This window comes from Rhamphochromis longiceps, linkage group LG2, assembly GCF_057381845.1.
Source record: "Rhamphochromis longiceps isolate RC_006_pf linkage group LG2, R_longiceps_female_GT1.1, whole genome shotgun sequence".
Classification (NCBI taxonomy): domain Eukaryota; kingdom Metazoa; phylum Chordata; class Actinopteri; order Cichliformes; family Cichlidae; genus Rhamphochromis; species Rhamphochromis longiceps.
This window is the reverse complement of record NC_140558.1, coordinates 30,296,361-30,321,807: the sequence shown is the minus strand read 5'-3', so window position 1 is coordinate 30,321,807 and position 25,447 is coordinate 30,296,361. Positions and strand designations below refer to the sequence as shown.

General features: G+C 39.3%; 1 protein-coding gene across 6 annotated transcripts in view; it reads left to right on the top strand.

The window, feature by feature from the left end:
• The window catches only part of LOC146677448 (glutamate receptor 3), a 110,782-nt gene that overhangs the window by 53,836 nt on the left and 31,499 nt on the right, over positions 1-25,447 (top strand). For all 6 annotated transcript variants that reach the window (XR_014913738.1, XR_014913737.1, XM_085422334.1 and 3 more), the window contains exons 4-8: positions 7,063-7,250; positions 21,691-21,744; positions 22,769-22,930; positions 23,653-23,820; positions 24,193-24,297. Coding sequence is in view for 4 of the 6 variants with exons in the window: in XM_085422334.1 (XP_085278460.1) it covers positions 7,063-7,250; positions 21,691-21,744; positions 22,769-22,930; positions 23,653-23,820; positions 24,193-24,297 (677 nt within the window). In the remaining 2 variants the exon portion in view is untranslated. The remainder of the gene's footprint in view (positions 1-7,062; positions 7,251-21,690; positions 21,745-22,768; positions 22,931-23,652; positions 23,821-24,192; positions 24,298-25,447) is intronic.

The following is a 25,447-nucleotide window of genomic DNA, read 5'->3' as shown; positions in this document are numbered from 1 at the left end:
CAAACAGGTGCCATTCATACAGGTAACGAGTGGGGACAGAAAAGCTTCTTACAGAAGACGTTACAGGTCTGTGAGAGCCAGAGATCTTCCTTGTTTGAGGTGACCAAATACTTATTTTCCACCCTGATTTACGAATAAATTCTTTACAAATCCTACCATGTGAATTCATGGATTTTTTTTTCACATTCGGTCTCTCACAGTTGAAGTGTACCTCTGGTGCAAATTACTGACCTCTGTCATCATTTTAAGTGGGGGAACTTGCACAATCGGTGGCTGACTAAATACTTTTTTGCCCCACTGTATTCAAGTTTCATTCTATATATTCAAGTTTCATTCTATATTTTCAAAAGATCATTCTATATATTCAAGCTTCATTCTATATATTCAAAAGATCATTCTATATATTCAAAAGATCATTCTATATATTCAAAAGATCATTCTATATATTCAAGTTTCATTCTATATATTCAAGCTTCATTCTATATTTTCAAAAGATCATTCTATATATTCAAGTTTCATTCTATTTTTTCAAAAGATCATTCTATATATTCAAGTTTCATTCTATATATTCAAGCTTCATTCTATATTTTCAAAAGATCATTCTATATATTCAAGTTTCATTCTATATTTTCAAAAGATCATTCTATATATTCAAGTTTCATTCTATATATTCAAAAGATCATTCTATATATTCAAGTTTCATTCTATATATTCAAGCTTCATTCTATATATTCAAAAGATCATTCTATATATTCAAGCTTCATTCTATATATTCAAAAGATCATTCTATATATTCAAGTTTCATTCTATATATTGTGGTCATCCTACAAACAATGTAGCATGCAGAAGCTGCATGTTGCATATAATGATGCGATGAGAATCCTTTGCAGGATACCTAGAAGTGGTAGTGCCAGTCAGATGTTTGTAGCTGTGGGTGTCTGGACTTTTAAAGCACTTTTAAGAAAGTTAATGTTCAGTTTTAGAGAACGACTGGATGGTTCGAGTAACAGTATAATTTTAGCACTTACAGATCCGACAGTGAGTGGTTCCCGTTACTCATCCAGTCTCAGAAAGCACTGGTTAAAGTGTTTGTGTATTTATTGATTTATTTTAAGTAATTGTGTTTTATGTATATTATGGTTTTATATTTTTACAAATGCTTTATATACTTATTTATATACATATATATATTTAATGGTATACCTTGTGTTGTGTGTGTGTGTGTGTGTGTGGGGGGGGGGGGGGGAGTTGTGTGTGTGTGTGTTTCTTGTCTTGTTTTTATGGACATGTAGTCTGCCAATAAAGATTGAATTGAATTGAATTGAATATTCAAGCTTCATTCTATATATTCAAAAGATCATTCTATATATTCAAGCTTCATTCTATATATTCAAAAGATCATTCTATATATTCAAGCTTCATTCTATATATTCAGGTTTCATTCTACATTTTCAAGTTTCATTCTATATATTCAAAAGATCATTCTATATATTCAAGTTTCATTCTATATATTCAAGCTTCATTCTATATATTCAAAAGATCATTCTATATATTCAAGCTTCATTCTATATATTCAAAAGATCATTCTATATATTCAAGCTTCATTCTATATATTCAAAAGATCATTCTATATATTCAAGCTTCATTCTATATATTCAGGTTTCATTCTACATTTTCAAGTTTCATTCTATATATTCAAAAGATCATACTATATATTCAGACTTTGGTTGGAATATATATATAATATTTTCCTCAATCAGAGATGTTTCATATTTGTATAGGCCTGATTATAACATATATATATATATATATATATATGTATATATATGTATATATATATATGTATATGTATATATATATATATATATATATATATATATATGTGTGTGTATATATATATATATATATATATATATATATATATATATATATATATATATATATATATATATATATATATATATATGTGTTATAATCAGGCCTATACAAATATGAAACATCTCTGATTGACCTCACCTGTATATGGCGCTCAGGGATGTTTCAACACTGACGAATTCAGCCGTGTGTTTTCTCTTTTGCTGCAGTATTCATTTGTCAGAGTTAACATTTATTTTGGCCCGTATCCTGGCAACATATAGTAGAAACACTCGTGCACTTTATCAGTGGAAAAAAAACCACTGCAGCATTACTGGTGGCTAACGTCACCGCCTTGTTCTTTAGGGCGAGGACGCAGAATTGTTGTTCATCAGCCCCAAAGCACAGAGGTTCATTTCCCACATACATACAGAACAAAATATCAGATAACTATATATAAAGAATGAGTTTGCATAAGAGTAGTGATAAAATTTTAAAGACATTTTGATGAAATAAAGTGTTTTATAATCTATCATTTGAGCGCTGATGAAATGGTGGGTTGTGCAGTTCTATAGTATTTAAAAGTTATATAAAATGTTTATGTGCACCAATGTTTTTGTGAAAAGGGCTGTATCTTGAATGTGTAGTTAGAGTCACCACGCTTATAGATGTTGTCCACATTTTATTACGCTGTACGCCGTGTTTGAGTCGCAAGCGGTGCGTGAAAAGTCTCCCTGTCTCGATGGCATGATTAGCCCCGAGGAGCATTTGCAGCAGAAGCCGCTGCATGCCGCTGGATTTGTACTGCAGGGATTTATAGGTGGTGATAAGGAAGCCTTGTTGTTGTCGTCCATAATTTATGTAGTTGACTGCATTACATTTTCAGATGCAACACAGATGTGGGGTTCCTGTTGGTGGAAAAAAAAAAGGAAGGTGTATAGAATTTATGGATTTTCTCCATGTTGGAAATAAATATTAGTAACAAAAGCATTTATGAGGGTCTCCAGTGCTCTTTAGGAAGATTAATTTACTGATTGGCTGAATCTGGAGATGGACTCTGGTCCAAGAAAGGTAAGTGGCTGATGTAATCTTGGAAGAGCTGCATGAAGTACCAAAGACATTTATTATATTTACTTGCTGGTGGAGATGAAGAAGGAACTATCAGTCTTCTCAGGGCTGTCAGATTAAGTTGCGCTCAAAGGATACTGTTCGGTTTTTTGATAGTCCCAATCAGAATGCATGCAAACTTTTATGCTGACTTTTGAGAAAACAGCAGCAAAAAGCAGGCCTAATCCTTTTTTGGACAGACTATTTACCACCACTAGATTCCATCTCTTAATTTCCATACAAATGTAAAACTAGGCAGGCATGGAATCTTCTGTGAATCTTAAATGAATCCAATTGTTCCCACACAGTCCAGGGTTTGCCAGAGGCAGAGGGGGAGACAAAATGCTGCACAAATCAGCAATTTCAAAATAAAAGAACTATTTGATTGTAATCTGATTGACAGTATATCCCTCCTCCACATAAAAGCATAATTCATGTTTTTCACTTCCCACTTCATCTCGAAAGTGAAAATAGGATTTTTTTTGTTTGTTTCATTTTCTGGACAGCACACTGTAGATCCTTGCATATGTAAAGCCCAAATTTCCAAATCATTCCCGCTGTGAGAATTTAGTTTTTCTAACATTTAAAATTATTCTGAGACATACTATTGTGCCTTTCAAGGAGCACGGGAATCACAGATTACACTACCCTAAACAAATACATACACGCAGCCCTGAAACAATGAGCACCCTATCATTTTAACCCACATGCATGGCATGTCGTACACCCAATGTGATTAGCGTGTGGTAAATGATACACTGGCATTTTTACCTTTACCAGCCTTCTCAACAGTTCCCAAACCAACAGAGACCATTTTGACCCAGTTAATCTGCGTGACATCTCTTAATGTGAGAAGCTTTTTATTGCCGGGAAGACTGCCATGCTATCCAGCTGGCTTGTGGTTGGTGAGGTTGTGAGCATATGCCTCAGGAAAATGAATAATGCATCCATGTTATTCAAACCTTCACTCTGTAACTTGTGCTTTAGGTAAAGGAGATCTGAGGAAGTTTAGCACATGAGTGCTCTGCTCCACTCATGTAAAAATGATGATAGTTTAGAAAATTACATCTATATCCATATTGTTTTTAACTCACTACAGTGTAAAGTTTTTGACCTTTAATTCTGGTAAGACCTGTTAGCTAGACTCACTCTTTACATACAGTAGTATGTAAACTGTGTTTTGCTACAGGTTACATTCATAAGCTATGAGCTGAATCCTTAGAGCCCTTTCACCTGATAACCAGGTTGCCACATAACCTTGAGATCTGGCAGCTTAATGTCTCTAGGCAGTATGCCACCGCTCCTATGGACAGATGACACAGTGTGTGTCGGTCTCCACTACTTGCTGTACTGCTTGCCAAAAGGTCGTCTGGTGGAGATGTGGCTGTGTGCTAAAGCAATGTTGGCACACCAGGAGCACAGACACACATGGTACAGTAGTCTCAAAGTACGTGGAAATCCAAAAAATAACAACAACAAAAAAAAAGAGAGCTACTTGACCAAATGAAAAAGAAAAGACATGCAGAAGACAAATGCAGTGAATCACAAAGAGGCTTCCTTGTTAGAGCTGCTGTTGTTGCTTCTTTGGTCTCTGTGCAGGCTTTGTTGGCTGTCTGCAGCCGGTTCACAGAGATAAAGTTGTACAGAAAAATAGCTCAAAATAAATAACAAAGGTAAAGTAAAAACATAAATAAATAAAAGTAAAATGTTTACTTTTCCCACTTATTTCATATTATGTCAGACAATTTCCATAACAGCCTCCACAGACAGGTTTTAATGGTTACAAAGTCTGCTCGGTTTTTTTAAAGGAGAAAACCGCTCTGGCAGTCGGTCACCAGATTGAAGTTAAACATTGTTATTGACTTCTTAATAATGTTGTCTGTAATTTCTTCCAGACTTCATATTAAAATGCCATATCAAAATTGAATCTGTTTGTTTGCCTTTCATTTCCATATTGATGTAAAATTATGTTTAGCAGGCAAAAGTATCAGGTGTCTGAATGAAGTGGCCCATGCACTAAACCTGCCAAAGTTTGGCTAAAAGAAGCTAACTATAAAAAATATATTGTTGGCATGCTCTTGGTTTGAATTTAGCAAGCTTTGAATGTTTTTAGTTGGATGTTGAGTGTGTCTGTCATTTCCTTATTTAACAATATCGTAGCATGGGTTTAGTGTTAATGTTTGTTGCTAATTTAGTAAATGTGAAGGTTAGCAGGTTAGAATGCTTCTCGACTTGCCACAACTGCTGTAAGCATATTGTACCAAACATAAGGTACTGTAGGTATTCAATTCGAATCAATCCAATAAGGTTTAAATGTTTACAGTGTCAAATGCAAAACTTAAGCCAAAAAGTAAACACTAAACCTAATTATAAAGAGAAGCTAAATGGACTGTTAGCTAGCTGTGAGACAGTCAGCTAAATCTGGGATTGTTATTGATGATGCAAAAAGCCTCGGTAATTCTGACCATAAATTATATCAATGAACTTATTCTTTGTAATGGTGGGAATGCTTATGCCCATACAGTTATGTTGTTTGTCTTTGTGTGCAGAAGCTAATTTGAAAGTTAGCAGGTTAGCATACTTCTCGACCTGCTATAACTCCTGTAAGCATGCTGTACCAGACATAAGGTACTGTAGGCATTGAGTTCAAATCAATTCAATAATGTTTTAATGTTTATAGCACCAAAAACAAAACTTAAGCCAACAAAATAAACACTAACTAATTATAAAAAGAAGCAACATGGGCTGTTAGCTAGCTGTGATAGTCAGTTAAATCTGGGATTGTTATTGATGATACAAGAAGCCTCGGTAATTCTGACCATAAATTATATTAATGAACTTATTCTTTGTAATGTGAGAATGCTGATGTGCATACAGTTATGTTGTTTGTCTTTGTGTACAAAAGCTAAAGTTTGGGATATGTCCAAAGGATTAACCATATTGAGAATAAGGGTCCAAGCACTGTAAAGAACCTTGCTGGCTTTAGGACCGACAGGAATTCATTTAGTGGTCTGGGTTCATATTCCTCTTCTGTTCTTAGCATAGGCACATGATTCCCTTGGATTATTTAACATTTCCCATCCATCTTTTTTTTCATCCTTGTCTCTGCTTTGGAGCCTGGCTCCGCTGCCTTGAAGAGTTACTTTTTGCCCCCAACATCGCTGTGATGATGTTGCACAGAAACAAAATCTATATTTGTCTACATGTTTGCCAGGGCATGCTGTTGCTGAAAGATTATTTTTTCTCCTTGTTTCCCTTTCTGTATCAGCTACGCACATGACAGATCATGTGAATATTATAAAAAAATTTGAAAAATAAGCTTATTGCACATGTTATGACTGCATTCTGCTTGGCCTAATGATGTTTGATTTTCACAATCTTCATCACGTTCATGCCCATTTGTTATACACTGGAGACGATTTAAGCCATTTTTATTTCAGCTTGTCCTACATGCAATCTATCCCTCCAGAAATATGGTTACATTATTCATTGTGTGGTATGTGATTTGACCATAGTGTTTCTGAGCACTCTGTTAAATGAAAATATTTCATGTGTGAATTAATCATTAGAAGGGCTCATTTTCCATTCTTCTAGTATTATAATGATCACTTGCTACCACTGGCTTGGATAAATCTTTCATTGTCTTTATCTTAAAATGAGTTGGCAGGATCCTCCAAGGAGACACAGGCTGCAATGTGTTTCACCGCACTGTCAAAGTTAACATGTGGCTGAGCTAAATGCCATAATTTAATTGATGCCAAGTGCAATAACATCACCCACTGATCTTTTAATAATATGGAGATACGATTCCTGTCCTTTCACTTCATTATGATACTGCCTTGTCAATATGCAAATGTGAATTAAACACACATACACACAGGCACACAAAGTCTAGACTCTAGAAAATATTTTAGTGGGCTTGCAGACTTTGTAATGCTATTTTAGATTGTAATGAGATGGCCTTTAACCTCTGGATTCAAGCAAAAACCTCTCCAGAATAAATTAGAAGCCACTCGGCTCTGCATAACTCTTGATGTGTGCTGGTCGATTTTTTTGTTTAATCCTCTGAGTTACGCGCTCTCACTCTCTCTCTCCCTGTAGGTTTCTCCATACTGCAGGCCATCATGGAGGCAGCAGTCGCTAACAACTGGCAGGTGACCGCTCGCTCTGTTAGCAGCACAACGGACGCAGCCGAGTTCAAGCGCATCATTGAGGAGATGGACAGGAGGCAGGAGAAGCGCTATGTGATTGACTGCGAGGTGGATAGGATCAACACTATATTAGAGCAGGTGAGCCTCTGAGCCTCAGTGTATAGGCATGCTCATTATATCACCGCCTACACTTACACTCTACCTCAAGTCCTTTTTTTTTCGCTTGCAGTAGTAGCAGACTAAAACAGCAGATATTAAAAGGACTTATTTTATTATATACCAAAGTTTATTTAGCAGTCTTCTTGAACACTAGTTGCATCTAAATACATGCTTTGAGTTATCTTTGGCTGAGAGGCAAGATCATTATGTGTAATAAAAATTGTGCACTTGTCAGGCTAGGTTAACAGAACATCTAGCATTATGGGAAATGTAGTCTCTGTAGTTTGTTTATAATACTTACAGTCGGGATATCTTTGTGTCTTTGTGCTGCCAATGTTTCAGTGTCGAATGACTGATGTGTAGCGTAAAAAGCGTTAACCTCCAGAACTCTGCAGGTCCTCTTAGCTCTTTTTTTTATCAGGTTTAAATTAATGTGTTCCTTTTTTACACATTTATTTTTCAGTTGCAGAGAAAAAGCTCCACTTTATCAGTGAAGTGATAAAATCAAGAAACATTTAATCCGTCTATAATTTATTATCTAAGACTTTCAGGTTTTTGCTAATACTGGTGTTTTTTAAGTATGCGTTTGACTCACCATAGCTAATTTTGGAACCAAACCTTCTTTCTTTTTTCTTTCTTTTTTCCTATACTCACTCAGTTTGGGATCACCTAAGGCCTATGAGACATAGCAGCAACCCTGCCTATTTGAAGAGCCCTATTTGGCATTGTTTGGTTGCAACGTCTGATGCTGTCTCGTTTGAAAATCTTTGTGTATTGAAGCTGGCCAAGAGCCCAAGGTAGCGAGAGGTCTGAGTGTGAGCAGCCATTTGAAGAGACCACTGATGATGCAGCCCTTTTAATCCTCTCCTAACAACCCAAAACCCCTCCGTTCCTCTATCACGTCCATTGCCTGAGGAGAAAATGAAAGGTCCACCAGTCCTTGTAGTAGGGGAAACACAATTACCATGAATAGATGAGTGGCTATTATGCCATGCATCTCCTCTGCTCGCTTGCTCCTCTCCAGCCTGCACCCCTGCCTGCTGCCGCCTGCTTATAAGGCAATCAGTTCCTGAATTGGATTCTGCTCGTTAACATTCATTTAGATATTGGCTTCTCTTTGCCTCACAATATCCCCTCAATGACTGTTAGTTTCACTTGTTTTTTATGAATCTAATTTGATCCCAGAGTCATAGTTTAAAACAGAATAGCTTTTAGTAATAATTTGCTGTGTCTAATTTAATTCTTGAACTGCAAATTTCCTCCCTTTACAATTCTGGGACTATATCGAAATACGTTTCCGTTCAAAGTGCTGGAATATGCTTCAGCTTTTAAGAAAAGCTTAGAACACTCATTGCACATCACGTGTGAGGCATATTAATGGTTGCGTTTTTAATTGCTTTCTCCCTGTAAACAATAATAAGGATGCGGGGCAGTAATCTGTTTGATGTTATTCTGTTCCTGTCTTTGTTCCCGTTAATGATTTTTTCTTTCTTTTTTATGTTGAGCTCTTTCCTCCTCAACACGCGACGATAATCATCATCATTCATTTTTCTGCCTTGGCTTTTTTTTTCTACAAAGAGGGGAAAAATGTAGCTTTTGCAGAAGCTAACCTTCAAAGCAGCAGCGTGCTCAGTTTTGCCCCTTGTTTCAGTGACAATCTCAGCGTGGGATTGTTTTTTTGTTAGAGCTAATTGAAATAATCCAGCTAGCTCTGCCAATATAGATGAGTCATGAGGCATTCAGGGAAGCTGCTGGACTTCACTCTGCAGCTGCCTCCTATCGGGCCATTATACATTGAAACAGGAATGGACCGTCTCCCACGGGGGCAATCATGCCAAAAATGGCACCCACTGTCTGCTATGTGGTAAAACCCGCTGCTTCTACCTGCTGTAGTAGTTCTATTAACCAATGATTGTCGACAGATAGAGTTTAATCTGTGGCAGACTGGTGGCTGAGTTCGAACAGAACCGGTGTGCAGGCACTGGTGTCTGCGTGTCATAATGTTGCTCCAATCCATCAAGGTCAGTGCCTGTTGAGAGAGGATCATGACGCAGAGCAGATCCAGCTAGCTGATTGCTGGGGGAAATGGGAATCAGCTCGGTGGCTTAGTTTTATGATTTCAGTCTGAGTAATCCCACTGCTGAATGGATTTTTTTTTTTCTTCCTTTAAGCAGACAATGATGTTCGTGGAGTGTCGTTATCGCAATGGGAAAGTGACGAGCTTGCACAATTGTTGCACAGAAAGAGAAACCTCTGTGCTGCTCTTCATTAACACCGCTTTTGATACAGTGCCTGTGAACGCTCTGCTGGTTCGATCTAGTATAGTTATTCAACTTCCAAATGTCAGTATGGTACAGATATTTTATGCATCCCTAAACTTAAAAAAAAAATACCTTGAAAAAAGTGTTAACTTTGTACTTTTAAATAAAATTAGATATAATAGATATTCGGGTGTTTTTATAGTTATTGTTACTTCTTTTCTGTATTTTAGAATTTTTCATTTAATATAAATGAACAGCGAAATAAACTATCAAGTAATTAGACTGCTGCTCAAATGCTAATGCATCACAATTACAATTGCACAGTCATAACAAAGTTTTTAAAAATCGGTCATTATGCATACTTGATACTTCAGGTACAGTATATTGTGCCATTCACAACTAGATACCGTAGTAAAATATACTACAGTTCAGGGCTAGCTTGCATAACTCATCGGTGTGGTAAGAACATATTGTCTGAAGAAAAGCAGCCGTGGGAAGCAGTTATAATGTGAAAGTCAAAGATCTCTGTGTGCACAGTTCCATTCAGGTATCAGCTTTGCAAATTGTATTACCACTAGCTGTACAGAAGCACAGTAAACACGCAGGTTAGCTGTTTACCTTTAAAAGAAAATAATTTGTAATTTAGAGGAGACTGTAGACCACTACTCTTTGTACGATGAATAACCATCTAGTAAAACGTTCTTATGTTATTCTTCTGAATAGCTAACTATATAAAAAGCCAAGGCAAGCGTGGGTTCTGTATATAGCATTTTTCAACAGCGAGGTCATCCTGAGTGCTTTTTACAAGATTTAAGAAGCCTTGCAATAAAACTGAACATATGCTGAGAAGGTAGAAGGCTTTCTCTTCTCTCTTGATCAAATTACTATGATTAAATTGTTATTTAAGTGGTCATGGTTCCCTTCTAGAATCATAATCAATTAATTGGCTTGCTTTAGTTCACCTACCATGTTCTTAAATGGAGGTTTCTACAGACAAACACAAAACAGAATGTGCCTCTTCTGTGGTTGGCGCCCACCCACCCACCTGAACCTTTCTTTTATTCCCTTCGTTTTTCATTTGACATGATGTAAAAGCTTCATAAGAGAAGTATTTGCATACTGCTGCATCAGGCCAAGTTTTGTTTACTCGTACGAGAGCTGACTGAGCGTCCCTACAAATTTGTTTTGAGATGCTGCGGAGAATGCTACGCCCGGGCCATTATCATTTTATGCTGTAACAACCACTCAGGATTTATCGTCTATAGGACTTCTCCATCAATACTGCACTGCAGATAAATTAACCCTATGGCAAATCTTTCCTTATGACTAGAATATCAGACCCTCTGCCAGCTCTGCTCTCCTAAACATATCCAATCAATGTGTTTCATTGAACCATCTAGGTTTATGATAGCATACATGAACCAAAATATTTATACCGTTAAAGGAGCCCTGTAAACAAACAGCGATCATCTCTGTATTGCTACCACTGGTGGCTTTTAAAAGTGAGTGTATGTATTGCAGCCTCTGAGTGTATGCTTGTTTACTTGACTGTATGTGTTGTCATGCCTAATCTGATTCATCAGTGAGATTGCTCGTACATGTATCAGTTTCTGTGCTCCTTGCTGGCTGCCTCTTCTCCTGGGATTTCTGCACTGGAGTCTGTTTAGAGGCAACAACTTGCTCATCACTAGTGTAAAGAGAGACAGGCGGGCAAGCAGACAGGAAAGAAAAGAACAAAATAATAAAATTTAAAAAAAACACAACACACACACACACAGACAGACAATGGCATCTTGGACAGGCCCAGGGCAAGCAAGCTGTTCAAAGACAGGCTGGCAGTGAGCACCCTGCCAGCCACAAAGCTGCATTTTCATACAGGAAAAAAAAACAATAAAAAGCAAAAAGGATTCACTGAAAGAGCAAGAAAAAAAGTAGGTGCATTTGGGGATTTGTTAGAACAACATTTTGCTGCCTGTAGAGGAATTAAGGGTGGCCACATTGCCTCCCCATGGAGAACTGGAGATTGTCCATCCGTTTCTCCCCTCTCCAATAGAGAGTTCTGAGAAAACCAGCAGTTCGATGTATTATAGAATCTCAAGTCTTTGCATGATATCGAATTTAAGAAAAGGGTAGGACGTTTTACCATGGGAGATAAGAAGTAGTGGGAGAGGGAGAGAATGGATGACAGATCGCCAGCAGCATATAAAAGAAGGCTGTCAGCAATAAACAGAAGAGTCTCAATCAATGTTGCAGATGACTCAGTGAAAACCCAGGGATGACATATTGTGACATGCTGGCAAACATGGATGTGAGTGAAGGTATTAAAGAATGGGAGGAAAAACCAAATCTGAATAAATGCACTCTGGCAATCTCCGAGTTACAAGTAAAACACCACGTTAATCCCTCTCTTGCAGTCATCGCCCTTTGATTACACATCGTTGAGAAAACTGCTAAGAAAGCAAGCTAATCTCTCCACTGATATAAAAGACACTTCTGATCTCAACATCAGCTCGTTGCCCCCATGTTGCTTGATGTAAAGCTAGGTGCTGCTTTCAAATCCCTTACACCAACCTTAGGTGTTGAGGGCCATTTATTAACTGTGATTATAGAATTAAATGGGATTAAAGTGTTATCATTAAAAAGAATGTGACCTGCTGACTCAACCAATGAATGAGAGGCTGAGACCCGGGCGCTGTGACTGTGAGATTTGAACATGTTGCTATAACTGTGTGAGAATACAGTGTATAATATTGCAATATATAAACCAGAGGAGCCCCTTTCACCTTATCAGTCATGTGAAATTGCCTCGTTCATTTTCAATAAAAACTGAGTAAGCCATCTTTCTCCTTTAAAGTTTTGGCACACAAGCATGCGGCTGTCTCTGCTACGTTTCCAATGATTTCTTCCTCCCAAGGTATCAACTCTAAGTAGTTCTTGTATCTCAGCGCAATGATAGACATAATCATTTGAATATGAGTCAGGTGTTTCTAAAACGTTCCGCATTTGGGGGAAGGCCAACACTTCAGGGGCATATATCACGGCCGCCAAGAAAAGCGTCTCAGCCACAGCCGCTATTTGCTGTTAATTAGAGAGTGCTCCACTAAAAGCACTTCTATAAGCGCCTTGAAGTAAAAAATGGGAGTTCGAAAAAGGCGAAAGTCCTTTTACATCAAAGCATATAAAACTAAAATTCAGCCTTCTGCCCCATCCTAATTGAAGTGGGACACTTAGGAATCTCTACAGTCGCAAGATTATACAATGAAGTCCAGAAATGTACAACGGACAGTGCCACACTTTTCACAATGTTGGCCATGTACACCACTACAATAGATTTGAAATTAAGCAATTAAGATGCTATTGAAGCTCAGACTTTCAGCTTTAATTGATTGGGCTCAATAGGAATTACAGGGATTTTCATACACAGTTCTAAACTATAGTCAAACTATGCCAAGAAAGTTTGTTAAAATTTGCATTGGAAACAGTTGTATGTTCAATTAGCCAAAGACGGTTTGCTACTTTGTATTGTTGTGATATTTAAAAAACACTAATGATTGATATTTCTGTGCACTAGAATTTCAAACCAGTACCCAGGAAAATAATGTTTGCTGCCTAGCTCCCATGTTAACATTTTGTGAATTAGCCAAAGTTGCTAGCTGCTCCTATATTGATAACTTATAAAATGCAGGTTAATGCATAAGAGGACACTTGGCCCAGTCATGAAGAACTTTAATAATACTGTTTGCTTAACGAAAATTTTAACATATGTAAACGATGCCTTCTCTGTGCGGTTAATGAATGGTGAAACAAAAAATGTCATATAGGCTTTTACAAGTCAACAAGGGCAAATAATTAACTTAAAAACCTCTGGAATTAAATAATGGTACAAAAGTAAGGCCTCATCTGTATAAGAAAAATTACCAGTACCGGGACAGTACGAGGGAAATTTCTTTTGCAGTTCGTCTGAAAAGCTGCATTTGCGCTTTGGCATCTTTCAAACATCACCAGGCGCTCCTGTGCGCTGTCTGTCCCGTCTGTGAGCGCTGAACAACAACTCACAAAGTAGCAGCTCGGGGATGACGTCACACATATGGGTTCTCTATAGCCCTATAGGAAAACCCGGACTTGGTCACCCTATGATAACAGTTAAGTAATTTAATTTTAATTTGAAGAACTTTACTGACTACTTTTATACTTTTATAACTTATAAAATGTTAATGTGGTTTATTGCTAATAGTTAAACATCTAACGTTTGGCTGGCCAGGTTAACATACAGGAAGTGCAGAATTATTAGGCAAATGAGTATTTTGTCCACATCATCCGCTTCATGCATGTTGTCTTACTCCAAGCTGTATAGGCTCAAAAGCCTACTACCAATTAAGCATATTAGGTGATGTGCATCTCTGTAATGAGAAGGGGTGTGGTCTAATGACATCAACACCCTATATCAGGTGTGCATAATTATTAGGCAACGTCCTTTCCTTTGGCAAAATGGGTCAAAAGAAGGACTTGACAGGCTCAGAAAAGTCAAAATAGTGAGATATCTTGCAGAGGGATGCAGCAGTCTCAAAATTGCAAAGCTTCTGAAGCGTGATCATCGAACAATCAAGCGTTTCATTCAAAATAGTCAACAGGGTCGCAAGAAGCGTGTGAAAAAACCAAGGCGCAAAATAACTGCCCATGAACTGAGAAAAGTCAAGCGTGCAGCTGCCAAGATGCCACTTGCCACCAGTTTGGCCATATTTCAGAGCTGCAACATCACTGGAGTGCCCAAGAGCATAAGGTGTGCAATACTCAGAGACATGGCCAAGGTAAGAAAGGCTGAAAGACGACCACCACTGAACAAGACACACAAGCTGAAACGTCAAGACTGGGCCAAGAAATATCTCAAGACTGATTTTTCTAAGGTTTTATGGACTGATGAAATGAGAGTGAGTCTTGATGGGCCAGATGGATGGGCCCGTGGCTGGATTGGTAAAGGGCAGAGAGCTCCAGTCCGACTCAGACGCCAGCAAGGTGGAGGTGGAGTACTGGTTTGGGCTGGTATCATCAAAGATGAGCTTGTGGGGCCTTTTCGGGTTGAGGATGGAGTCAAGCTCAACTCCCAGTCCTACTGCCAGTTTCTGGAAGACACCTTCTTCAAGCAGTGGTACAGGAAGAAGTCTGCATCCTTCAAGAAAAACATGATTTTCATGCAGGACAATGCTCCATCACACGCGTCCACGTACTCCACAGCGCGGCTGGCAAGAAAGGGTATAAAAGAAGAAAAACTAATGACATGGCCACCTTGTTCATCTGATCTGAACCCCATTGAGAACCTGAGGTCAATCATCAAATGTGAGATTTACAAGGAGGGAAAACAGTACACCTCTCTGAACAGTGTCTGGGAGGCTGTGGTTGCTGCTGCACGCAATGTTGATGGTGAACAGATCAAAACACTGACAGAATCCATGGATGGCAGGCTTTTGAGTGTCCTTGCAAAGAAAGGTGGCTATATTGGTCGCTGATTTGTTTTTGTTTTGTTTTTGAATGTCAGAAATGTATATTTGTGAATGTGGAGATGTTATATTGGTTTCACTGGTAAAAATAAATAATTGAAATGGGTATATATTTGTTTTTTGTTAAGTTGTCTAATAATTATGCACAGTAATAGTCACCTGCACACACAGATATCCCCCTAAAACAGCTAAAACTAAAAACAAACTAAAAACTACTTCCAAAAACATTCAGCTTTGATATTAATGAGTTTTTTGGGTTCATTGAGAACATGGTTGTTGTTCAATAATAAAATTATTCCTCAAAAATACAACTTGCCTAATAATTCTGCACTCCCTGTATATGATAAGTTTAAAAAATTGAATGTTATTTAGAAGAGCTTTACTGACCTTATGAAACTCTTCATGAAGCCCAGGGTGTCCCTCTTGATTCACCAAGCTGCTGTGCTACTGTTCTTGCAATTAGCTGCCATCAATACTTTTGCTAATGGGTATTTAATGTAATAATAGATTTCAGTACCAATTAGTGTCCAAGAATCCATTCTTTTGAGAACTCTGCTCAGTACCAGTGTTAGGGTCGTTAATCAACAAATATAATTATTACACCCACAGTTTTCTTAAAAGTAACACTGATTACATTACTTTCTTATTACTCCATAAAATGTCGTAAAGGGCGCTGTCTCATAATTACCAGTTAACAGTATAATCTTTAGTCCTACACACCAACACAAATCCCTGACCTAATGAGACCGCACATGGGGTCCTTCTTTTAGTATTTATGTTTGAACAGAGCCAACAAATGAAAACCAGTCGAAAAGAGACTTCAAAGCGATCGCCACAGTAATTCTACTTTAGAAACATGAACAGGTAAAAATGGAGGCTACAAACCTGACTGCTCATCACTGCCTGTGTTACCTGTTGAAGATCAGACTTTGACTGCTGGGCTGGAGTCGGCAAAAACTCAACTTTAACATCACTCTGGGTTCTTGGCTAGCTTTGCGTTAGCATGCTGTCCGTGCAGATGCTTGCAAAGAGCCAAACTAAGGTTAGCAGTATGAAGCTTGAAAAAAACAAACAAATATTGTTTCTTTTTTTTTAAATTTTTGCTTTAAGAAATGTCTTGAGCGTCCATTCTGGTGACAACAGACTAACAAAAAACCAAGAAACAAAGATCTGACATTAGCGTAGAGTAAAACACCTTTAGGCATATCACATCAGCATCTTGAGCACCATGAGCTGCAGCCTTTCAGTCTATGAATTTTAAATGTTAGCTAATGTCAACTCAGCAGCCAAAGGGGAGACTGAAAACACACATCTTAGCTTTCACTGTATGAGACTTACTAGGACTGACATTTAGTATTATAAGTCATAGCACAGCGATGGAGCCATTATCACTCAAAGTGAGTTGCAGTGAAAGTATTAATATTCATAGACTGTTGTTTCTTTAAACATACCTGTTTCTGACCTTGGCTTTAGAGTAAAAATATAGATTACTTCAAAATATATGTAAGCACAAATCACACATGACACAACTCACAAATAACACCAATGATTTCATATCATTGGTGTTAAATGTCCTTTTGATGGAGCATTGACCCTTGCAAGAAAGCTGTGCCGACTGAACCTCTTCCTGGACATTCCTTACTAAAACACTGATCTGTAACAATTACAGCAAATAGATTAGTAGACTGATGGAAAATTATCTTCCGTTCTAATAGTGATTGATTGTTAAATCAAACAAAATTGTTTGTCTTTGTATTCTTTCTAGTGGAATATCTTTGAGGTAAAACGAGTTGAACAAAACAAGATATTCAATTACTTTTTTTTCACTAATCTTAAAAATTAAAATTTAAAGAATAATCAGCCAACTGTTAAACTGTGAAGACTCAGTAAAGATTAATTTTATGAAGCCCTATGAGTTTAATGGTGCTTTGGATTCTGGGTTTCCATAGTTCAGAGAGAGGCTAAAAACTATTGCATCATTATTTGCTTGTCTTTCATATGCCTCGCAGTGAATGGTATGATATTTACAAACTCTGGGGAGCCTATCATTTTCCTCCTGCCTCTTCGTGTGTTGTGTGGCAAACTCTGCACTGGAAAGGTCAAATTTGGAGGAAGATGTTTATTAGAAACGTGTAGGTGTAGTTTTGCATTTAGGGCTCTCTGTCTGGGAGGTCTGAAGCAGGCAGAGACTGGATGAGGGTAAAGTCAAGGTCACCCTAGTTGTCAGGCTTTAAAGAAAACTGCAGTCTGCAAAATGCAGGCTTTCTTTCAGCTGCAGAACAAATGGCTGTGGGACCAGCTAGTGGATCGATGTGGAAGGGGTAAAGTGTACTAAAAAGAGGAATTACTGAAGGGGGAGACACACCAAGCACACTTCTCTTCAGTGTCACTGGGACATGGAATAATTGGCTAGTGGGCTTGTATGGACAGTACATCCTCTAAAGATAATAATCAAAAACCCAAAGAATATTATAAACCCCACAGTTTTAAAATATTTCAAGGTGTCTATTAAAGATAAAATTAATAAAACCGTTCATAAAATGATAGCAGTTTAACCATAGCAGCTAAAAATAATGGTAAACAACAGTTGAAAATATTTTGAGGAGCCAAATGTGACAATAAATATCACCATATTATTTTCAGCACAGATCTACATAAAAAGTGTAGGCAGGTGAAAGAGCTAGCCCTGATTAAAGTTGAGCAGCAAATCATCTACCAACACCTCTAAAACTCACTAATTAATACACTGTAACCTATTTGTTAAAACTATCTGCAGAATTTGGTAGGTGGATTTAGTTAAATTAATTCTTTTTTACATGTATATATTTAAATCAATTGTTAACTCTTTCACCTGCCTACACTTTTTATGTAAATCTGTGCTGAAAACAATAAAGTGATATTTAGTTTCACATTTGGCTCCTCAAAATAATTTTTACCATTATGTTTATCTTAGATGCTATAATTTTATGAACCATTTTATTTATCTTTAATAGAAACCTTTGAATATTCTGAAATGGTATTTGGCTTTTTATTGATCTTTAAATGACATACTATCCATAGATACACAATGTTTTAGGAGAGGAAGCAAATTTTTAGGAGAGGACAGAACAGGGAGAAAAGTTTGAATTGGACCAAAAATCAGTGGCAACAAGTCTTATAGAGTGAAAAATCTACATTTAATTTTTTTTTGTTTCAAAAAATATGTACACTAATAAGTTCACCAATATATATAGAGGATCTCTGGAGATAAACAGTGAGTTTCTACAGCCATACGTAAACACAGTGGAGGTACTGTCATGGTTTGGGGGTTTATTTCAGCCAATGATGTTAGAGATCTTGTTAAATTGATAAAAAGCATTTAACCTGAAAAGGATTTTGGAATACCATCTGGAAAGCATCTAATTTTCTTCATTTTTCAGCAGGACAATGATTCCAAACACAGCACTAACTTAGTAAAAGCATACATGGATTGAATACTGAAGGCTACTTAAAGAAATTACAAGAAAGGTTTCTTAGGAGAGAGCTGGCTGAAAAATAAAGGTGGTTGTAGACTAACAAATATAATGAACTATTGCTCTATCAACAAATTAGAAACCACTGCTGTCTCTTTAGATTTAGAGAAAGCATTTAACCAGTGTGGTGTGGGGTTGGTCTGTGCCCCTTTGGCAGACTCGCTGTGTGAGATGGGTTGGCCCACACTGGGAATTCTGGTCTGTGCCTTGGCGGCTCGTGGGTGCCCGCAGGCCCATAGGGTGGGGTGGGGTGCCCAGGTGAGGGAGCAACTGTAGTTGTAATTGAATAGATGGCTGTTATTGTGGCTCAGCGTGCAGATCAGCCCCAAGACTTTGGACTGATATCCACACTCCAAAGTATAAAAAGCCTTCTCTTCAAGTAACGGTGTCATTATTGAGAACCCATAACAACATAAAGAAACAAGACAGAGGGTTGTGGGTCACGTAGGTCTCAGTGGGTAGACCCCATCATGTGCCTCTGCTGGCTGGTGACCTGCTCCTTGTTTTTAATGTCACTGTAGTCATCAAGGGAGGTGTTCACCCTCTCCACCACTCTCCACTGGATGCTGCTACCCCCCAGAGCGTGTGGTTGGATAAGCTGACATGGTCATTAACCCACTCCCTTGGTGATTTGGGGTGGCTTGGATCTCTTCCATGTCGGGGAAGCAGGGGGCGGTCTCTGCCAGGTACTGAGCGGTTCTGGGAGGCCTGAGAGTGTGGCCTTACATCTTCAGTACTCTTGGGGGCTGCAAATGGCCTGATTGAGGCTTCCCACCCTCATTTTCAAGTATATTTCGTAACAAAGACACACTCTCGCTTTCTTTCTCTCTCTGTCACACACACACACACACACACCAAAAGAAGATTGCTGATGTATGTACCTGTGCATTTTCACACACAGTGGCAGTTGGCGAAACATTGTGCATTTCTATTTGTACTCTAACCCCCTATTACGTCCCCCCCCACCACCTCCCTTTTATTTTTCCTCCAGCCTTTCCTGCCTTCGACATTGTTATACTGTATACCACATATAATGTAATAACTGAAATAACATGAATAGAAATAAAGAAATAATCAGATAAACCCTAAACAAGAAGAGCCTATAGAGAATTTATAGAGCTGATTTTGGAAAAGCAAAATGTGTTCAGCAAAGCAGTGTTATCATAATTCTGTTTGTAAAAGCTCCCAGATAGCACAGGATTTAAAAAAAAAGAAGACGAAGAGTAAAGGTGGTCATAATAAAATTAACTTTCAGAACATCCTCTTTCACTGAGCTGAAGTATTGTGTGTATAAATTCTGCAATATCAAAAGGACTTTTAAAAAGAACGTTTAATTTAACAACGAAATCTGTCCATGTCACCTGGAGCAGCTGAGGGTGTTGCTGTCTGCCTAATTAAAGAGGTTGAGGGGAAAGGTTTGTGTACTCTGGCTGGAGGTTCTGTGTGTCTCTGTCATCAATGTCTCGCTGTGCTCCATCCCAAGGTTGCCTCTTGTAGCCGTTGCCAGACTGGCTGCGAGCTCTAGGTTGCAGGCAGGTGGTGAGGTCTTTCTTTGCCCAGTTCCTGAGCAGGTGTGATGAGGCTTATGGCCAGAGTCAAGGTTAGCACACAGTGAAGGAAAGTGGAGCCACTTGGTTTGTCCAGCGAAAATGCAGCAGTGCAAAGAGTCCAAATTGGCTCGTGAAGAATTATCCTGATCTGTCTCGCTGTGATTTCACTGCAGTAAAAGTGTTGCAGAGAGCTATTTTCATGAAGCTTTGTGTCACTTAATCATTAGAAGGAGATTGATGGATTCTAACAGTCGTCTCTGGCTATTTCTGCATCATAATCAGCTCACTTCCCCTTTGTTTCTATTTCACTTTTCTTTGGTTTGTTCTTGTCTGTCTGACATTCAGCAGTGGTGGAAGTTTAAAGCCTTAATGATGGGGAGGCTGTCAGACCCACCCAAGCAGCTTGATGGCATGAGTGAAAGGCTTTGTGAGTTTGTGAAAAACACTAAAGATGTCTCTTCCCTTCGTGGGCAACCTTCAAATGTCCACAAGGAGACGAGTGGTCTGTTTGATTTTTGAGTATGCTCAGTCCAAGCGAGGGAGGTTGTTCAATCATTTCCTACTGCTACCGCTACATAGGTCATGCACATAGGTTAGTTAAAATGATGCTATAATTATACTTAAAGCAGGAGAAACTGTTTCCCTTTTTTTTTTCCCCAAAGACATTTTTTTGTGCCAAAATGTGTAGATGCAAGAGTGCTTTGCATCACTCTCTCCTGCTCTGTGGGAATGTCATAAACGACCCACTGTAACAAATATCCAACGTCCCCAGCCGAACACGCATGCACAAACAGATGATAAACTGACAGTTTGCTTTTGCAACGGAGCCAGAACATGTGCAAACATGCTGATTTTGCTGTAAACTTGTGTTGCTCTGTTTGTAGAGCGCAGATGAAAACGGAGACATGGTTGACAGGTTTTCTGCATGGCAGCCACTCAGAAGTCCATCCGCATAAGACTGCAAACTAAATAACAGACCTCACGAGGTCCGACTGAAAAAACCTGTCCAGCATGTAATGCACAGACAAGCCAGAGCTGTTTAGAGTTTCAGTATTGGATTTATCTGCAGGGCCAGAGCAAAAAAGAAAAAAAAGATGAAGAAAATCTAGAATAAAAGACAGCATATGGTTAGTACCACAGTGATGGAATGGCTTAGAACACCACTTACTATTTTCAGACAAACTGTGTGGGTTGAAACATGCTGTTATGCTCCAAAGGTGTGATATTTTCAAAGCAGGGAGAGATCTACATCTTACTCTCTCGCTACAAATTCTTTTGAAACATCTTTCTACCTTCTGTCCAGCAGCTACCGAGGACTCACGTCCCAGCGCCGTGAATGACTTAAAAGCGATCAAGGATGTTCCACGTTGCTGCTGTTTCTCTCTCATTATCAATTCCACGTTAATGAACCCCCCCCCCAACAGTGCCCCTTCCGTGTTATTCCTTAGAAGATCTGCTTTGTTTAAACGTCTGTGGCGGCATCCTGCGTGCTCACGGGATGCCGCCGCGTTTACTGTGATTGCTGTAGTCACTTACATTAGCCCTGGCTCTTAACTCTCATCTCATGGGTGGTTTACTGTATCGATGTTTTTCTCCCATAGGTTGTAACCCTGGGGAAGAACAGCCGTGGTTACCACTACATTCTGGCCAATCTTGTGAGTAATAACTATGCTGCTCCCCTGGGGTGGGGGGTGTGGGGAGGGGGACACCAGCTTTTTTTCTGCATGGAGTCTAAGTCTCAGCCTTGGGCGCAAATGTGCATGGACAATAAGTGGATTAAAGGCTTTTATATAGGACTGTATATAGTTTTTTCTCTCTCTACATATATATATATATATAAGGCTTTCAATGTTTGTGCCTCATGCTTTATAAATCACAGTCCAGCAGTCACACTACATTGCAATTTTGCTTCAGTATACAGTCATATTTGAATATCAGTGAGCATCCTTAGCAATAAATAAACAGGATTTAACCTTTTTAACGATCCTTGGAGGGCAGCCATATTTTTTCCCTTCACTCTCGGGAATGTAATGTTCATTTAGCCTTGGTATTAGCATGAGCGTTTTTAAGTGAAAGGCCGGCCCCGCTCTCACTCGCTGATCTCCTGCTGCCATTTCTCCGAGTTTAGAAGATGTGATTATGCAGCAGTCAGACTCGTGTCCTTGCACAACATGACACAATTCTGCACTTAAAAAACAGTGATTTGACCATAAAAAGAAATAACTGTCATAGCTCCAGGGTCAAGAAGGAAATTTAAAGGCAGCTGGTGCAGCGTACGTTTTTAAAATGCATTAAAAAGTGTTAGGGGGGCTTTTTTTGTTGTTGTTTTTTAACATGGTAAGGCTTTCTGAATGAAACTAGGCCAGTTGGTTCAAGTAAAAAATTTAGACTCTACATGGTATGACACAAACTCTAAAGTATCTTCTGGCTGCTTGTGTATGTGAAAATGAATTCAGGTTCCACCGCAAAGTGTGAAGAGAAACATTTGCTTCAGTGTAATTGCAAACACATGCTGCTCTCTCCGACAGCACAGGATCCTTAATAAAATGCACCTTGCGCGCTGCCAGAATGGCTGCTAATATTTTGTGGAGCTTTGCCCCGGGTTATATTAAAAAACCTCAAAGAAAAACAAGTTACATGAGTCTCATCCTCCCCCGTTTCTCTTTTGTCTCGTCTCAGGGATTTTCTAATGTGAGCCTGGACAAAGTCTTCGCCGGTGGAGCCAACATTTCAGGGTTTCAGATAGTCAACCCTGAGAACCCGATTGTGCAGCAGTTTATTCAGCGCTGGGAGCGGCTAGATGAAAGAGAATTCCCAGAGGCCCGAAACGCCCCTCTGAAGGTGCTATGCTTGCAAGGCCTTTCATTGTGCATGCGGAGTACAACGATCATCCTTTCTAAAGTGCTGTCTATTGGTTCTTCTCCTCTCATCCTCTGTTTGCCTTTGTCATTCTCTTGTCTTTCCCACCCTTTGCTTCCTCTGTCTTAGCGTTGCATCCCTCAGAGCAATCGATATATTGATAGGCAGCGCAAGCCAAGGTTATATTGCTGCTTCAATTTACATCTAATTAAACAATGATCAAGAAAGAAATGGATTTTGAATGGCATTTAATTAGATTTTGTCACGGTGCGCTGGTCAACAAACAAGTGGCTCTAGCCTCCGTGGTGAAAAGGTCAGGCGAAGTTGGAAGGGAAGTGCGTGGGAGATAAAATCATGCATTAATTCTCTATTTAATTCTCCCCGCTAAAAAGTTTTCAAAGAGGTCCTGACCCTTAGAGAAGTCCTGGCTTTTCTAATCCAATCTATCTAATCTAGCTATTTTTAGCATGAGCAAGCTGTCAGAGGTTTCGCCAGTGCCGCCCAGACTGACCCGCCTGGCAAGTGCTGAAATGCAAGTCATGAGAGCAACATATAGGCTGAACAAATTACACCAGGATTTTCTCATTTTAACAGCTTTATTAAAAAAGCAGCAGTCTTTTTTTATTGATTTGTTTTTACCTCACACCAATTCAGCGTGTCTTTAGCTGTTTTGTTGTTTGACTTGCGTGTGTGTCTGTGTGCAGTACACTTCAGCTTTGACCCACGATGCAATCCTGGTGATAGCAGAGGCCTTCAGGTACCTGCGGCGCCAACGTGTGGATGTCTCTCGTCGAGGCAGCGCCGGAGACTGCCTAGCCAATCCCGCTGTACCTTGGAGCCAAGGCATAGACATCGAGAGAGCTCTCAAAACGGTAGGGTGGGGGCGGGGAAAATGGAAAGCGAGTGGCAAGCTAAAAACTAAAGAAAAGGCTGGAGGAAGCGAAGCACAAATAGCAAGTGAGAGAGTGATAAAGATGGAAAGTGACAGAGAGAAGGGAAGAGAGTGTAGAGCTATTCTCCTCCCTCTGCCTGCAGATATCTCTGCACAGAGCTCACTCAAAAATCCAGGCCCTTATTACCATAAAACTACATCTTTTATTAAAGCGTATCCAGTTCATCATTTGATTAACAGACAGCATGCACTTCAGTAGCTCCGTGGACTCCAAGTACCTTAATGCCAGCTACAGTATGCAACCTGGGTTATAACTACTGCACATTCCACTGTCTTTCTGTCTGCCCATTAGGTCCAAGTACAGGGGATGACTGGGAACATCCAGTTTGACAACTATGGCCGCAGGACCAATTACACCATAGATGTTTACGAAATGAAAACAGGTGGGCCGAGGAAGGTAAGAGAGGCCGGTGGCTGTCATCTATCAAATGTGACGTACAGACCTGATCAAAAAAACAAAAAACATTTCATCTCTCTCTTTAAAAAATCTAACAGCTGGCACACATCAAAATCATGGAATCTGGCCAAAGTGTAATTTATAAATGATTTATTTCTCGGCTCTAAAAGAACAAAACTCAGTGACTGTTGGTCACATGTTGCCTCGAGCCATTTAGAGACTAATGCATGATTGTGCAGAAGTGGAAAACATTTTCAAGCAAGCCTGTACTGCCATTTATTAAAGTACTGAGGGCCAGGTGGGACCAGCAGGGCTGAGAGGACAGCAGAGAGTAATGCTGATTGCCTTTCTCCACCTCTGTTAGGTAGCAGCACTGATGAGCTATGCCGAGTATTACAAGCCTCACAAATCAGTCGTAGCCTGCAATCTAATAGCTAAAGCTGTCCTATTCAAAGAATGATAGAGAACTATTTCGTTGCTGTAGGATAGCACAGATTTGATATTTGGTCCTCTTCTGACAGTAATTACCATTCAAATAACCAATTACTGTAAAGGAGGATCCAAGAATTCCTCTGGCTCCTCTTCAAAATGCTAATTCCCAGTGGTACATTCACATTATAACCAGCACCATATGATGACCTCTGGTTTTATTTCATAACCTCTCTGAGTTCCAAGAGACAGCTGTGAATTTCTCGTTAGCTGGATAAGTGTGGGCTCAGTGTGATGTGATGTGTGATTATGCCGCCTGCCTCCCAGGCCTCTAAAGCCCACACTTCAATTAGCATTGCAAAGCCCTCACAGCTATCCCTACACTGTCAAACAGAGGAGGAGAGAGCGGGGAGAGGGGCCGGGAGAAAGGAGGTCAGCGGGAGAGAGTGAGGGAGCGAGGGAAGACGAGACAAGTCGGGCAGGCTGGGCGGCACTTTGTCATGGACCTGGAGCCCCAGTCACCCCAGTGACAGTTTCGAGGATGAAGGTTCTTAGCTGTGACTGTCACGATTGATGCATGGGCTGATATCTGTCCCAGCTGCTAGGGGGTGAGATCAGGACAGTGCCACTGGAGCAACACTCCGTGACACAGGTCCCAGCAGCCGTGTCCCTCGAGCAAAGTGTCTCAAATATCACTCAAGGACTAGAGAGCCTGGAATAA